General features: G+C 43.5%; 2 protein-coding genes across 2 annotated transcripts in view; one reads left to right on the top strand and one right to left on the bottom strand.

Moving 5' to 3' along the window:
* The window catches only part of LOC125228947 (tyrosine-protein phosphatase 10D-like), a 105,046-nt gene that overhangs the window by 40,097 nt on the left and 50,440 nt on the right, over positions 1-14,509 (top strand). Inside the window, 10 exon segments of the mRNA XM_048133669.1 lie at positions 2,093-2,196; positions 2,790-2,928; positions 2,931-3,060; positions 4,456-4,649; positions 5,048-5,157; positions 5,631-5,791; positions 11,885-12,059; positions 12,633-12,756; positions 13,121-13,299; positions 13,793-13,907. Of these exon segments, the coding sequence (XP_047989626.1) occupies positions 2,093-2,196; positions 2,790-2,928; positions 2,931-3,060; positions 4,456-4,649; positions 5,048-5,157; positions 5,631-5,791; positions 11,885-12,059; positions 12,633-12,756; positions 13,121-13,299; positions 13,793-13,907 (1,431 nt within the window).
* LOC125228946 lies at positions 6,532-10,247 on the bottom strand. The gene is made up of 4 exons (XM_048133668.1): positions 10,095-10,247; positions 9,164-9,277; positions 8,338-8,534; positions 6,532-6,726 (listed from the first exon to the last, which is right to left on the bottom strand). The coding sequence occupies exons 1-4, from the start codon at positions 10,162-10,164 to the stop codon at positions 6,595-6,597; spliced, it is 513 nt and encodes a 170-aa protein (XP_047989625.1). The 5' UTR covers positions 10,165-10,247; the 3' UTR covers positions 6,532-6,594.

Genomic DNA, 14,509 nt, shown 5'->3' with positions numbered 1-14,509 from the left:
AAAATTTAAATACAGTTGTAGAATATTTTATTCAGTTCCTTAAAGTGCTGTTACACGGGCAACACAATTGCCCGTAATTCACATGTCACCATTGCCGCGTTTGCTCCATAGTTAGTTGGTGCGTACTGAACAAACGCGGCAATGGTATGTGAATTGCTGGCAACCGTTTTGCCATGCCCGTGTAATAGTACCGTTAGGTATATGTTGAAAATTAAAGGTTGGTTCGGGGGGACGCAAACAACAATTGGTGTGTTAAGTACACAGCAAAAAGGAGTGTACGTTTCTGATGGGTTGGCAACGCGCACGTGACAGTCCTTGTGTTGCAGGCGTCCATAGGTGACGGTGACCGCTTTCCATCAGGCGGACAACATGCAACTATTTTCACTTATTCAAATAGCCACTTTTGCAAATGTCTTCTATGTAGGAAATTGGTACTTCGGTTAGGTTAGGTTATATTGGACTATTTCTCTTAGTAATGAGATCTAAACATTTTCAATTAACACTGGACGGCAGTGCAAGTATTCGTTCCGCGTCGGATTTGCGACGCGTGCTTGGCTTTATTATGTGAGAGCGACATGCTTCGTTACAATTATGAGAGTGAAGTACGATTTTTTTATAATAAAACACAGTGGCAACGGCCTGGCTGAAAAAATACCGATTCCAAGAAGGACAAATACTTCTATAATAAAAATGGACCACTTTTCAGGAACAAATGTCTATATTTAATATAACTTCCGGGTCTAGTCCGATTAAATATTATTATTTCTTTATATTTTATTAGAAGACCCCGTGACGCAACACGCTACTGCAACCTAGCTGAATCGTCGGAAAAAAGGTAAAGTAATCGCGGTTGACCTGGGATGATATTAAAATATGTCCAAACACGGGAGTTGAAAGTAATACCTATATAAACATTTCTATTCACCAAATAAAGATATGCCCGTTCGCTCCTAGGACTATAGATTTCACAAGCAGGATTTATAAATACACTAGGGCCAATTGCATCAACTACAGTCAACAGACACAGGATGAAGAACTTAGATATTAACTTGTAAAGCGACAAAAAAATTCCAATTGATGCCATACGACTAAATCAACGTTACGCAACAGAAGTCTGGAAATTCCCATACAAACAATTTTGCGAACGCTAAATTCGGTGACATACGGTTTGGTCCTACTGATCCTAAGCCGGTCGTCATTTTAAAAGATTGGCATTTTACGAGTATATCAACAATTATCATCTTGAGTACACCCCCAGACATTTCGATTTTTTTTACCATAACCAGATGTGTTGTCAGAACTTAAGAAACTACGTCATAGGAAATGTAATCGTCCTTTTTTGTCACATCATATCATGGCGTGGGAACGACCGGTCAATTCCTTGCACTTTAATTGTTCGTGACAGCATTTGTATGATTTAATTGATTGGCTTGTTGTGATTATGTCATACTTACCTAATAGTATTGATATTTTATAACAACATGCCGCGTTTTAAGAAATAAAGTTAGAAAGTATCCTTACAATCGGAACATGGTTCTTGGTACTTTTTTACAACATTACCTCTAAATGTTTTCGTCACTGAAACTATGTTGCCTGTAATTATTTTCACAATAATGAGCTAATAAGTTTGCTAATATGCATCAGTGACTAATTGCAATCGTGTCATAAAGATAATGTTGTATTATTGGTTATCTCTGTTAACGAAAAATGACCTATAATTAGCTTAGTCCGTTTTCACATTATCGGATATCCGAATATCGGATGTAATGTACGGGATATTGGTCCTACATCCGATATCGGATCCGATAATGTGAAAGCGCACGTACGGTTGAGTCTAAAAAATATTTTTATATAAATTTTCATGTCTCCTCTTGCGCTGCGATACGAGGAACAATTTATCGATATTAATGTAGTAATTTGAGGAATAACGCATCCAGTATGTAAGGATTTCATACAGAGAAGGAATGGGAGTTTCTTGTCATCGGCGCATAGAGTTTGACAAGTCGGTCGAGTCATAAGGGGGGTTAATCCCCCTAAACCCCCCCTTATTTATATGCGTCCTTACTACATCGTGTCATGTTTTATGTTACAGAGCCCAACACACCGGGCAAGTTCATCGTGTGGTTCCGTAATGAGACCACGCTGCTTGTGCTGTGGCAGCCGCCCTACCCGCCCGGCGCCTACACGCATTATAAGGTATGAATCAGAATCAAATTATTCGTGACAAACTGAAAACTAAGACACAAAACAAACTAAGAAGTATGACTAATATTGTCTTCGGTTACCGCGATAGTTACTCATGAAATAAAACTATGGAAACGGATTAAATCGCTTATAATGAGTTTACAATTCATCCCTACGTTTGACTAAGATTACAATTGTAATGCATTCAATTATCTAAATCTAAAACGGAATGTGCCTTAACACAATGCTGACCCGAAGCCAGCGCTGATTTTCCAACGAGATCATGGTTGGTACCTATGCACGTAATGAGTCGCTGCCTCGCTGGACAAGACTGGACACAGGACCTTGAATATAGGCACAAATAAAGCTACCAAGACTCTGACCCTTTGATTCTGTCCCAAAAATTTGAAATTCCCTTTTTAAATAACCGTAGTTATGCAATCTATCTTTATTTTTTTTGTATCATTGTGAAAAGAAGAAAGGAAAAAAAAATCGCTTTCTAGAATCGCTCTACAAAACTACGGTCAATTGTAGAATGGGTATTCTAATATGAGATTTATTAAATTTCGCGACTATATTACAGTTTCCTTCCTAATTAAATACAGGTGTCAATCGTACCCCCCGACGCGCGGGAATCCGAACTATACGTAGAAAAAGAAGGCGAACCACCAGGTCCAGCACAGGCCGCCTTCAAAGGGCTCGTGCCAGGCAGGCCGTACAACATCTCCGTGCAAACCGTGTCGGAACCGAGATCAGCGCGCCGACTACCGCGCAGTACCGCACCGTGCCGCTCCGACCTCGCGACGTGCAGATACCGCCGCGATACGTCACGCCCACCAAGTTCAGGGTCACTTGGCTACCGCCTAAGGAGGAGAGGTATACATATAGCGCTAGGTACTCTAATTGGCAGGGCAGGCCATACAACTGATAGCGAGGGGGATCAAGCGTCTCTGATCCCCCTCTTTATGCGGGTGCCTTGGCCGGGCAATGCCGGAGGGCGCCGTGGTGAATGACATGATGACAACATCGATCCCAGCGCGCCCTCGCGAACGGCAAAGAGGATGGAACGCCGGAGTGGGTTTAGTGGGTAGGGCCAAGTTTCCCCCCTCTCGACAGGGTAGGGGAAAGAAACGGCGAGTCCCACACATCGTGCGTAACAGCATTCCCACTCCGTCAAAAAAAAAAAGGCCATACAACTGACCCGTGTCCGACCACGCAGTACCGCACCTTGCCCCTCCGACCTCGCGACGTGCAGATACCGCCGCGATACGTCACGCCCACCAAGTTCAGGGTCACTTGGCTACCGCCTAAGGAGGAGAGGTAGACATATTGCTTAGGTACTCTAATTACTCACACCGGGCAGGCCATACAACTTACCCGTGTCCGACCACGCAGTATCGCACCGTGCCGCTCCGACCTCGCGACGTGCAGATACCGCCGCGATACGCCACGCCCACCAAGTTTATAGTCACTTTGCTACCGCCTAAGTGCGTTTCACATTATCCGATCCGATATCGGATGTAGGACCGATATATCATACATTGCAGGCGCCATCTTGGATTTTTTCCATTGAAATCCTTCCGACTTCCGATATCGGATCGGATAATGTGAAAACGGGCTAAGGAGGAGAAGTACGCTCTAATATGACATGACATACATATTTCTGTTTAGACTAGAGACTGTTTTTCAATAACGTTTTAATATCTTACAACAGTGTTCTTCATGAAGAAATCTCCTTAGTTTTTGCGCTATAGCTCACAGACACTTAGCGCCCTATGCTAGACCGCTGTATCAATCTGAAGATTGCTTTTGAAACACACTGCTATAACAAGTAAAAATTTAGAACGAATCTTAGGTCTCTTAAGAGTCTTTACAGACTATCCCTCCAGTTTTTTGGGTTCCGTAGTCAACTAGGAACCTCAGTGACCGTTATTGTTCGATAGGTATTGAAAAATGAATAGGGGTTTACTAAAATCATTTTTTGATATTTTTTATACTTTCAGAAATAATCGCTCCAAAAGTTAAAAAAATGCGTCCCGGGGCCTCTAACTTTTGAACCATACGTTTAAAAAATATGAAAAAAATCACAAAAATAGAACTTTATAAAAACTTTCTTGAAAAATTATTTTGAACTTGATAGGTTGAACAGTTTTTGAAAAAAAGAATACGGTAAACTACGGAACCCTACACTGAGCGTGGCCCGACACGCTCTTAGCCAGTTTTTTTGAGATTATTCTTCAACTATATATTAAAAATATCTTATGTTAACAGCGAGTTCGAGAAATACCAAGTATCAGTATCGGGCGGCGGCGCATCGCGTCGCTTAGCGCCCGTGCTACGCGCCCGCAACGAGACGCCGGCCGTCACCTTCGATGGCTTGGAGCCCGGCGCACACTACACCGTCACCGTCAAGACCATGTCCGGCAAGGTCACCTCGTGGCCCGCGCCCGCGGAGATCACGCTCAGTGAGTACACCTTACACTACACCCATGTATTACAATGAGAAGCTCGCCCTTCCAGTCTTTTGACGGGCTGAAGAGTTCGACACACACGTCTTTGCCTTTGGCTCGTCTGTGGCCAAGAGTGCGTTTACACATTATCCGATCCGATATCGGATGTAGGACCGATATCCCATACATTTAAGCCGCCATCTTTGATTTTTACTATTGAAATCCTTCAGACATCCGATATCGGATCGTATAATGTGAAAACGCACTAAGCCCATTTATATAAATGGATGCCTAACGTGTCAAAAAATTACAATATGGCAGACGAATATTTGAAATTTCACGGTTTGTGTAAATTTCATTTTAAGTTTCCTTCACTTATCTGCAGTAGGTATTAAATCATATTCTTTTTGCAGAACCTCTGCCGGTTCAAGACCTGCAGTGGCGCTACCAAAACGAGACTGAGGGCGGTGGAATACTCGTGTGGTGGACGCCCGCAGAAGGCAGCACGCAGGACGAATATAAGGTTATTATTTTAATTACTTGCTGAATCATTTCAAAGTAATTTAAATATCTTATTCAATATTGATATAGTTAAGTACTTCTGTTTGATAGGAACCTGAGTTGTTATCAAAAAGCATGAACACTTTAACTATTTATAAGTACCTATTCATAGTAATTGTCACCGCAAGTGACGCTTGCAATATTTGTTCAAATTTGTCTGTTCTATACAGCGGTCAGAAAAGTAGAATTTATAAAGGCAAAAAATTAAAAAATATGCGGTGAAGGGTTAAGGCTGGCCGTACGCGTGAGACTGCGAATCGCTCGCGACATCTGCATGAACAATTATTCTTGCCCGCCGTAGTGTATCTGCCAATCGCTCGCGACCATCTGCATGAACAATCATTCTTGCCCGCCGTAGTGTATCTGTACATTTTTAAACATAGTATTCGACGCCGCTGGCGAAGTGTCAACGTTAATGTATCGCCTTGTAACCAGGTGTCGTACCACGAGGCTCACGGTTCCGGCGACAGCAGTACGCAGTCGACACCGGCCACCAACATCACGCTGGACACGGCGCAGCTGCTGCCGGGCCGCAACTACACCGTCGCCGTCACCGCCGTGTCGCGCGGCGTCGACAGCGCCGAGGCCACCTTCAGGTGTGTGTGACAAGGACAAGTATACACGAGACAGCAGTACGCAGTCGACACCGGCCACCAACATCACGCTGGACACGGCGCAGCTGCTGCCGGGCCGCAACTACACCGTCGCCGTCACCGCCGTGTCGCGCGGCGTCGACAGCGCGGAGGCCACCTTCAGGTATGTGCCGACCCTCTTCTCATCCAACCCTCAGGAGGGGACACCTCGGACAATGGCGATGGATGGGGCCATATTTTTTTTATTATCCCCCTCCCTCCCACTTTTTTTGCATTTATGTGGTTTCCACTTAGAATCGCGAGCTCTTTCAATCCTAATAGGAGAAAAAAAGTGTCCCAAGGTTTTTCCCCATTTCGTTACCATTTTGTATGGCGGTAAGGGAATGAAGGTTTAAAAAATGTATGGAAGTCCTAGGACATTTTTTCTCCTCTCGGGATCGTAAGACCTCGCGCTTCTTGATTGAATCACTTAAAAATACCAATATTATTACAAAAAAAGTGGAGTGGACAACTTTTAAAAAAAATGGCCCGGATATGAAAAAAACGCGTTCGCGTTCTTACGCACAGTCTAAACTTGTGTAGGTGAACGCGTACCATGCTTGTGTGAATGAGGCGAGACAGAGAGTGACCATACTGTACGATAGTACTCTTTATTATACTGTGCTCAGGTTGTGGTGTACGGTCATACTAATTACAAACCATGAGACAAGTGTAAGCGTAAAAAGGCTAGATTAAAACAATGGTTTATTCTGTTTTTAAGTAATAAATATATTAAGTAACATACACAGGTTGCAGTTACAGTATGGTTAGTTATAATCTAGTAGCGTAGCGTTTGCTCGGCGGGTGTTGGACGGCAGGATGACGACGGGCACGCGGAGGCACAGGAATGACTCGCCGCTCTCGTCCGCGATGCGGAACTCGATCGTAGGAGCGATGCCCTGTACAAAATACACAATTTTAACACTTTCGCAAACAAGAATCCGCCTGGTGGGCACTCGTCGCTCAGATACCTAAGAACCCGCTAGGCGGGTGCTGGACCAGCGGGCGGGGTTATAAATTACAAACCGGTTTCTGACGTAGTGCGCTATTTTTTGTCTATGTTATTTGTATGTGTTAATTGAATAGGGAATATTACGGCAATTTTCTAACGCTAAAGTGCAGCATATCACACAAACTAAACCATAGAGTAACTTATAGAAAATACTATGCCTTTACAGTTTTTTGAAAAGGTTTCATTATGACATTGATGCGTCAAAAACGGCAGAGAGAACGGAATGGCGATTACTTCACAGACAAGAACCCTGGCTCTTATGATGCTCCCACACTGGGCTGTTATAAATGTTATATTAACATAGTGTGACAGGGACAACGCGCCTTTGCGTGAGAGCACCATTAACCCCTTAATTCATACTGTAGCCAAATGGCTACAACTGAAATGGCTTATCACTCACATCAATGTCAACCATAGACTGTGACGCATCAGTATCAAGACTCGAATGCGATCTTTATTTTTGGACATTAGACATTTCAGAACTAAAATAAAGGTTACCATATGCATTTATTGGGTTAAATAGTGGCGTAGGCGAGAGGCCAGCAACCTGTCACTGCAATGTCACAATTTCGATTTCTTTCAACCCATTTTTGTCAAGAGTGGCACTGAAACTTGAGTAGTTCATGTGTTCTGCATACCCCTTTATGAGATAGGCGTGATTATATATATGTATGTACCATATGCATTTAAAAGCTCGGCCACACATCCGCGTTTTAAAGGCGCAGCGTTAGCGTAGCGCAATGATGGCGCGGACGGAGCAGATTGCGAGCGCTCTGCTAACTCTCAAAACGCCCTATGTGTGGCCGAACCCAAAGAGGATCTAGTATTATAGAGAGTTCCTGTCGAAGTAAAATGTGTAATCACAGTGCATAGACTGCCATCTCTTGACACAGGCTTAAAACTTTTGAACCTCAGTTATGACAATTTGGTCCATATTCTTAGTTCGATATGTGTTAAAATGTCAAATATTAATATTAGCGCCATCTAGCTGAGCGTACCCCAAAGGTGTAATATGCCATCTAGGCCACCGTACCTTTTTCTGTATGGTACCAACTACTATGTAAACTCTACGAGTTAATACGTGCAGCTCGGTGCCAAAGTTGGCAACATGCACACTAGCGCTCCTAGCGGCATGAGTTGATCAAAATAGTTTAGTTTCATACAGCATAAAATTAAAAAAAATTACAAATTCTTATTTTTTTGTTTTATTCCGTCTAAAAATGTTAAAGTAGATCAAGTAATAGCATTTTCTATTTTAATTTACTCAAATAAAAGTCTGAACAACTACTTTGATCAACTCGAACCGCTAGATGGCGCTAGTAAAATTGTTGCCGCTCAATTGTATGGGAAACGTCAGAAGCTGCACGTATTAGTTTATATAGTATTTGATGGTACTGAGGTACGATTTTTTCTTAGAATTTATCTGTCTATACGGAGTTATAGAGGTATATGTCTTTGCCGAACCTTAAGGGTTAAGAATATGATGGACGATACGTACCACAACAAAAGTGGGCTCGATATACATGAGCAACGTATACTGCAACACCTCTCCCTCCAGCACCGGGCAATACGAGTTGTCCAGGAAGTTGCAAGTGACCGCCTTCTCCCGCAGGTTGTAGGGGATCGGGATCTCGATGCCCAGTAAACCCGGCAGGTACGCGATTGCAAGTGTTGTCATGCTGTGCATTGTGCGTGCTGAAAAATAGTACTTTTATGAGTTTTTTGCGACTTGCGGCCTTTGATTTATGTCAAACTAGCTTTTGCCCGCAGCTTCGCTCGCGTTAAATTGGGAAATTGCAGAATGCTCCATACAATCTTAGCCCCCTCTCCATTACCAGTTTAGGGAAGTGGGGAGTTAGAAAGAGACAAAAAGTAGCAAATGTTACTCACCATCCCTTCAACTATTATTACGTTAATAATCACGTTTCCGTTTTGCCGTGAAAGACGGGCAAACAAACAGACACACACACTTTCCCATTTATAATACTAGTAACTAGCTTTTGCTCGCGTCTTCGCTTGCGGTAGAAAGAGACAAAAAGTAGCCTATGTCAAATTGAAAGGGGACTCCTTTCCATTTTAGCATTTTCGCTCCCGTATCGTCCTAAAAATAACGGTTGTCCTAAGACGCCGCGAGCGACGGGCGTCTGTGTTTGCAGTTGTTCGAACACTCGAGAATTTGCGAACACATTATACAGGCACGTGACAGGGTTGAGTGGAAGCGAGGGGAGGTCTTTGCCCAGCAGTGGGACACTACAATAGGGTAATAAAAAAATAATAATAATAAGGGTAAGAACAACCTAGTCTTAACAAGAGGGGTAACTCACGAGCTCTGAACACGATGTTAATAACGGCATCCTCCAATTGCGGGAGCCCGCAGGGCGGGACATCGCATCCGCCGACATATGTGTTTATGGGCACCTCGCCCTCACTGTGTCTGCCTGCAAATAAATATTTCTCAAACATGCAATGAAATATTGTCTTTACGTTCCTTAAAATGGGCTGGGAAGTATCGCTTTTTGGGCGCAACAACTCGAGAGGACTGTAAAGGGATTTCATATTATTTTTCAGGCCTAGGCCTGCAAAGTAACTTTTTTTTATAAAATATTGTCCTTTAGAGCATTTTTTTTTATTTCATTGTATGTTTGAGAAAAGCACTATACATGCCTCGGCGTGAAAACGGATTCCCGGCCTCGTATCCCTATCCGGCCTCGCTCGCACGCTCGCTCGGCCGTATATACCCACTTGGCCGGAAATCCTCATTTTCCCGGCCTCTGATGTAATGTAACGTACTATTATACAATATATTAAGTACTTATAGGTCATTTCCTAAGGGCTGGCACGAATGGAACGTATAAAATAAATGAATGAAATAATACATTACGGTACAAGACACAAGTGCAGGAAAAAGGAAATTCACCGTCGACATATTCATAAAGTACTACTTTGCGCACTAGTGCGAGAAAAAAGCACCATATGTACTATATGTATCTAATAAATTAATAATTCACAGTTGTACTAATTACGGCGAAAATGATATTGAAATTATTATAGTAGAGTTCATTTTTTCACCTTATTGCAAAATGTACACTTATTTACGAACTCGACTGTACCTTAGTGCATAAATACAAGATCTTTATTACAACCATTTTTCTACGTAATTAAGTAGTACGATTGTGAACTAGGGTGACGAATTATGTTATGTGTACAGTTCAGTTTACGAAGACACATTTCCGTTTTCCAATAGTTAATACTTACATTGGGTAACCTGTGTGGTTTGTCCGCTGGCAAACGCCACTAGGGCTCCAAACACAACCAAGTACAACATTACTACAACGGCAACTGATACCTAATTATTATTGTCTCCAAAATCAGTGGTTTTATTACTTTTGTTAACGCTTATCGAACACAGGTGTCCTGTTATCGATGATAATTTTAATAATACAAATGATTAGGCAATGAATAATGAGTAGAGACGCCACGAATATTCGGCAATGATTCGGTGTTCAGCCTCTTCAGTTACTTTTTCATAGCAATTTATTTTAATTGTATGTCTCCTTCAGTTGTTCAATGAGGCAATTTTTAAGAGAATTTATTATCTTTATTTTACAGGAAAAATTTGTAGTTGTCGTTTTTAGGCAAACATTTTGATAAAATGTCACTCAAAATAATACACATTTTACCGAATATTTACACTATTCGTAACATCTCTAGCAATAATGAGTCAGGAACAGGTGTCTAGTACTTTCTGTACCCTAACGTGACTTTGATAGTAGACATACTTTTGCAACTAACTACATTAACGTAACCTGGTTAATTGTCGCGTAGGTACAGTTCCTTGACTACAGCACACCTCGGACACTGGCAATCAAATATATGAAAGAGGCGCGTTCCTAGCACACATTCTAAGCTCGTGTAGGTGAACGCGTAACAAGCTTGTATGAGTGAGTTATAACAGGTCGACTGGTCGCGTTTTTGACAGGCGGTAACTGTGAGGTAACCGAGAGGGGGTATGCGGCACTTTCAGCGGGGAGCGGGAGTGGCCATCATACTGTACGATAGTACTTTTTACTATATGTACTGTGACTACAGTGCAAAAAGAAAATTTATTGAAACATTTTTTTTAATTTCTACAATTTCTTGTCGGTGAGTAGAGCTCCGATATCGCACATGACAATATGTGAGTGTGTTTAATAAAACGTCCCAGTTTGTCGGTTACCATTAAGGCGAGATTTACTTGTATCTTTAAATCTTTATATGAATAAAGTGACAAAGCGGCTTTACAGCAATCGACAAAGTGGGACGTTCCCCGTGCACACTCGCATATGTTGCACTAACGATAAGTAGCTGTGGACACTTGAACACAAAATAAAAACGTTGCACATTCTGTCGAGCGGAGAAAACTGGCGGTAACATTGACAAGAGCTAGCAAGTTACAGTCAGGCTTTATACATTAGTTTTTTGATTAATTTGCTGACACCTACTGACATTATGTAAATTTATCAATTTCCGCTACCTTAAGGTTGTCTGGAAGAAATCGCTCTTTAGCGATAAGACCGCCTGTTGTTTACCTTTGTTCGTGTTTCTTCCTTGTTTTGTATTGTTGTATTTTATCAAGGTGTGCAATAAAGAGTATTGTATTGTATTGTATTGTAATTTCGCATTATTATTGCTATTTTCGTAAATGCAGAAAAAGGAAAGCTTATCTAATGGTAAAGCCTAGCTAACGAATTTATCTTATCAGACAAAAAGAGCTATTACTCCTCGATCCTTTGCGCACTCGTAAATTGACCGCCTATATATTTACCGCCTTTCCTATCAACAAGGATGATCGAAAAGATGAGATTTATATTTTACTAGCCTTTGCCCGCGGCTCAGCTCGCGTTAGAAAGAGATAAAAAGTAGCCTATGTCACTCTCCATCCCTTCAACTATCTTCACTTAAAAAAATCACATCAATTCGACGCTCCGTTTTGCTGTGAAAGACGGACAAACAAAGACACATACACTTTTTCATTTATAATATTAGTATGGATTTATTTCAAACAGCGCTGCCACACGACCGCTAGCGCCCGTGGTGCGTACTTGGGGCGGCGCGGCGCGGCAGCTGTCCCTCGCTTGGAGCTCCGATGTCAATTCGAGGCAGGATCACTACGAGCTGCGGCACCGTCGCCGGCCTGAGCCCGGTGCTGACCCGAACGACCCGGAGTACACCTTTAAGACGGTAAGATACCGCCCGAATGTTCCCTCCACCTTCTGTCTACCCTCCACCCGTAGTCTGGCTCTGTCGCGCCAATACGCAAGAGCGATAGAGATAGATATCTACGAGCGTTTCGTTTCGTGAGCGTTTGTGCCATTCAGCTACCTACCCTGTCGTGTCGAGTCTTTGCCTTCGGCTCTTTCCCCAATGCACGTGTGACGCCTCAACAGTAGATGTTGGAGCTTTAGAGCCAACTGTACCTCGCCTGGAACTCTGATGACAAATGCTCATCGCGTGATTGTTTGTATACATTACAAAGCAAATGTATCTTGTACATTATACTTTTGTTAGCCTTTCTAAGCATTTCGGCCGAGGTATGCGCGGTTTTATACAGCTAAATAAAATTCAAAATTTAACGTCTTACCCCCTTATTCATAAACGTACACTAAAGTTATCAAGCCGATAAAGTTGGTTTGCCCCTTTCCAGTATATTGGTGTGATAAAAAGGGACAAACGAACTTTATCGGCTTGATAACTTTAGTCTACGTTTATGAATAAGGGGTTAAACTCTTCCATTTATACAAATTTTATTTGCAGATAACGACGACGGACACAAATGCAACGCTGTCCGGACTGTTCCCGGGTGCCGTATACGAAGTGACTGTGGCAGCCGTGAGCCACGGTCTGCGCAGCGAGCGGCATACTGTGTTCAAGCCAGTCCGTAAGTAGTGCCATACTGACGGCAGGCCTGCACTAGATTGGTCCCTTGTACGACGTGACATGGCGCCCGTGAGTATACCTCGTGACTGACTACACATAGACACAGGGACAGGTGAGCTAACATTGCCGTGGATGCCGACGACGAAGAGTGAGTGAGGCTAAGGTACAGATGGCGGGACGACTTTGACGCCTTCCGTCCCGCCTTCCTGAAAAACTGGCCGGAAGAAGCGAAAATCGGGATTGATTGACACCTTGAGGATTGGTTTTACCTCAGTAGTTGGACACGCCAATAGGCTAAAAAAATTACCGTTCTCCGTTATGATATACCTATCATTCTTATTATAGATGCATTTGCTTTATCTCAGGTCCTTTACCGCCAACGTGGATGGGCGTGGAGCGAGCGACGTCCAACTCAGTAGTAGTCCGGTGGCGCGGGCCCGGACCGGGCTCCAAGCTCGGAGCGTTCCTGCTGCAGTACCGCACACACTCCGAGCAGAAGTGGACCAAGCTGCCGCCGCTGCAGCCCGACATCAACGAGGCCGAGGTATTTATGTTGATGGTGAAGTCTGTACTATATCCACTCATAGGTGTTCCTGGCGGTGAGTACGGTTGCCAGAACTCAAAGAGGGTGCGGGCTAAGCGAAGTGGTCGGGGCTGGAGTTGTCAACGTTCATAGACTACTACTATTCATAGACGTTTGTTGTATGCAATGGGGTCAGCTACTCGTGCCTCTGTAGCTTACTGTTCTATCTATGCACACAACTATCGTTCGTACCACACTATAAAATTACTTTAAAAATAATTGTGGTGTTCTATACCTAAAGGATCCCTATGTTTCGAGTGTATAGGACATTTTAATCTAAAATTCCAATCGAATTTCATCCCTTTAAGCATGGAACACCACAATTCATTTATGTGTTAAATGCATTTCGAGCTTTGAACAGCCCACAATGAATCCTTTACGTTCTTTATACATGTTACGTTTGTCGCAATGTATTGTTTTCATGCTTATGTGACGTTTTTATATGTGGACGCAGGTTGTGGACATGACGCACGGCGAACGCTACACCATCCAACTTGACACCCTGAGCGAAGCGGTGGCAGGCGACAGTGTTGACAGTGGCGAGCCGCGGGAGGCAGACCACACCGTCCGTGAGTACATGCGAGTTCTAGAAGCTTCTACAGGACAAACATCGAAGACGTAGGGGCCGTCAGTGAGTACTGACGCGAGAGACATGACGCACGGCGAACGCTACATCATCCAACTTGACACTCTGAGCGAAGAAGCGGTGACCACACCGTCCGTGAGTACATGCGACAGTGTTGACAGTGGCGAGCCGCGAGAGACATGACGCAGGGCGAACCACCACAACTTGTTCGTGATGGCTAGCCGCGGGAGGCAGACCACACCGTTCGTGAGTACATGCGAGTTCTAGAAGCTTCTACAGGACAAACATCGAAGACGTAGGGGCCGTCAGTGAGTACTGACGCGAGAGACATGACGCACGGCGAACTCTACACCATCCAACTTCACACTCTGAGCGAAGCGGTGGCGGGAGACAGTGTCGACAGTGACGAAGCCGCGAGAGTCTGATCACACTGTCCGTGAGTACTAAAATTTAAGAACATCCTAAACTAAGCTAACATCGGTGATGAGTCATCGCACACGTCCTGTTGTCCGCAGTTCTTGCTACGCGTTGATGTCGACGTACGTGCGCTGACGAGCACAATAAACCACCATCGCACGTTTAACG

This window comes from Leguminivora glycinivorella, chromosome 8 (genome assembly GCF_023078275.1).
Source record: "Leguminivora glycinivorella isolate SPB_JAAS2020 chromosome 8, LegGlyc_1.1, whole genome shotgun sequence".
Taxonomy (NCBI): Eukaryota; Metazoa; Arthropoda; class Insecta; order Lepidoptera; family Tortricidae; genus Leguminivora; species Leguminivora glycinivorella.
Note: the sequence above shows the minus strand (reverse complement) of the source record. Positions and strands in the feature narration are given on the sequence as shown.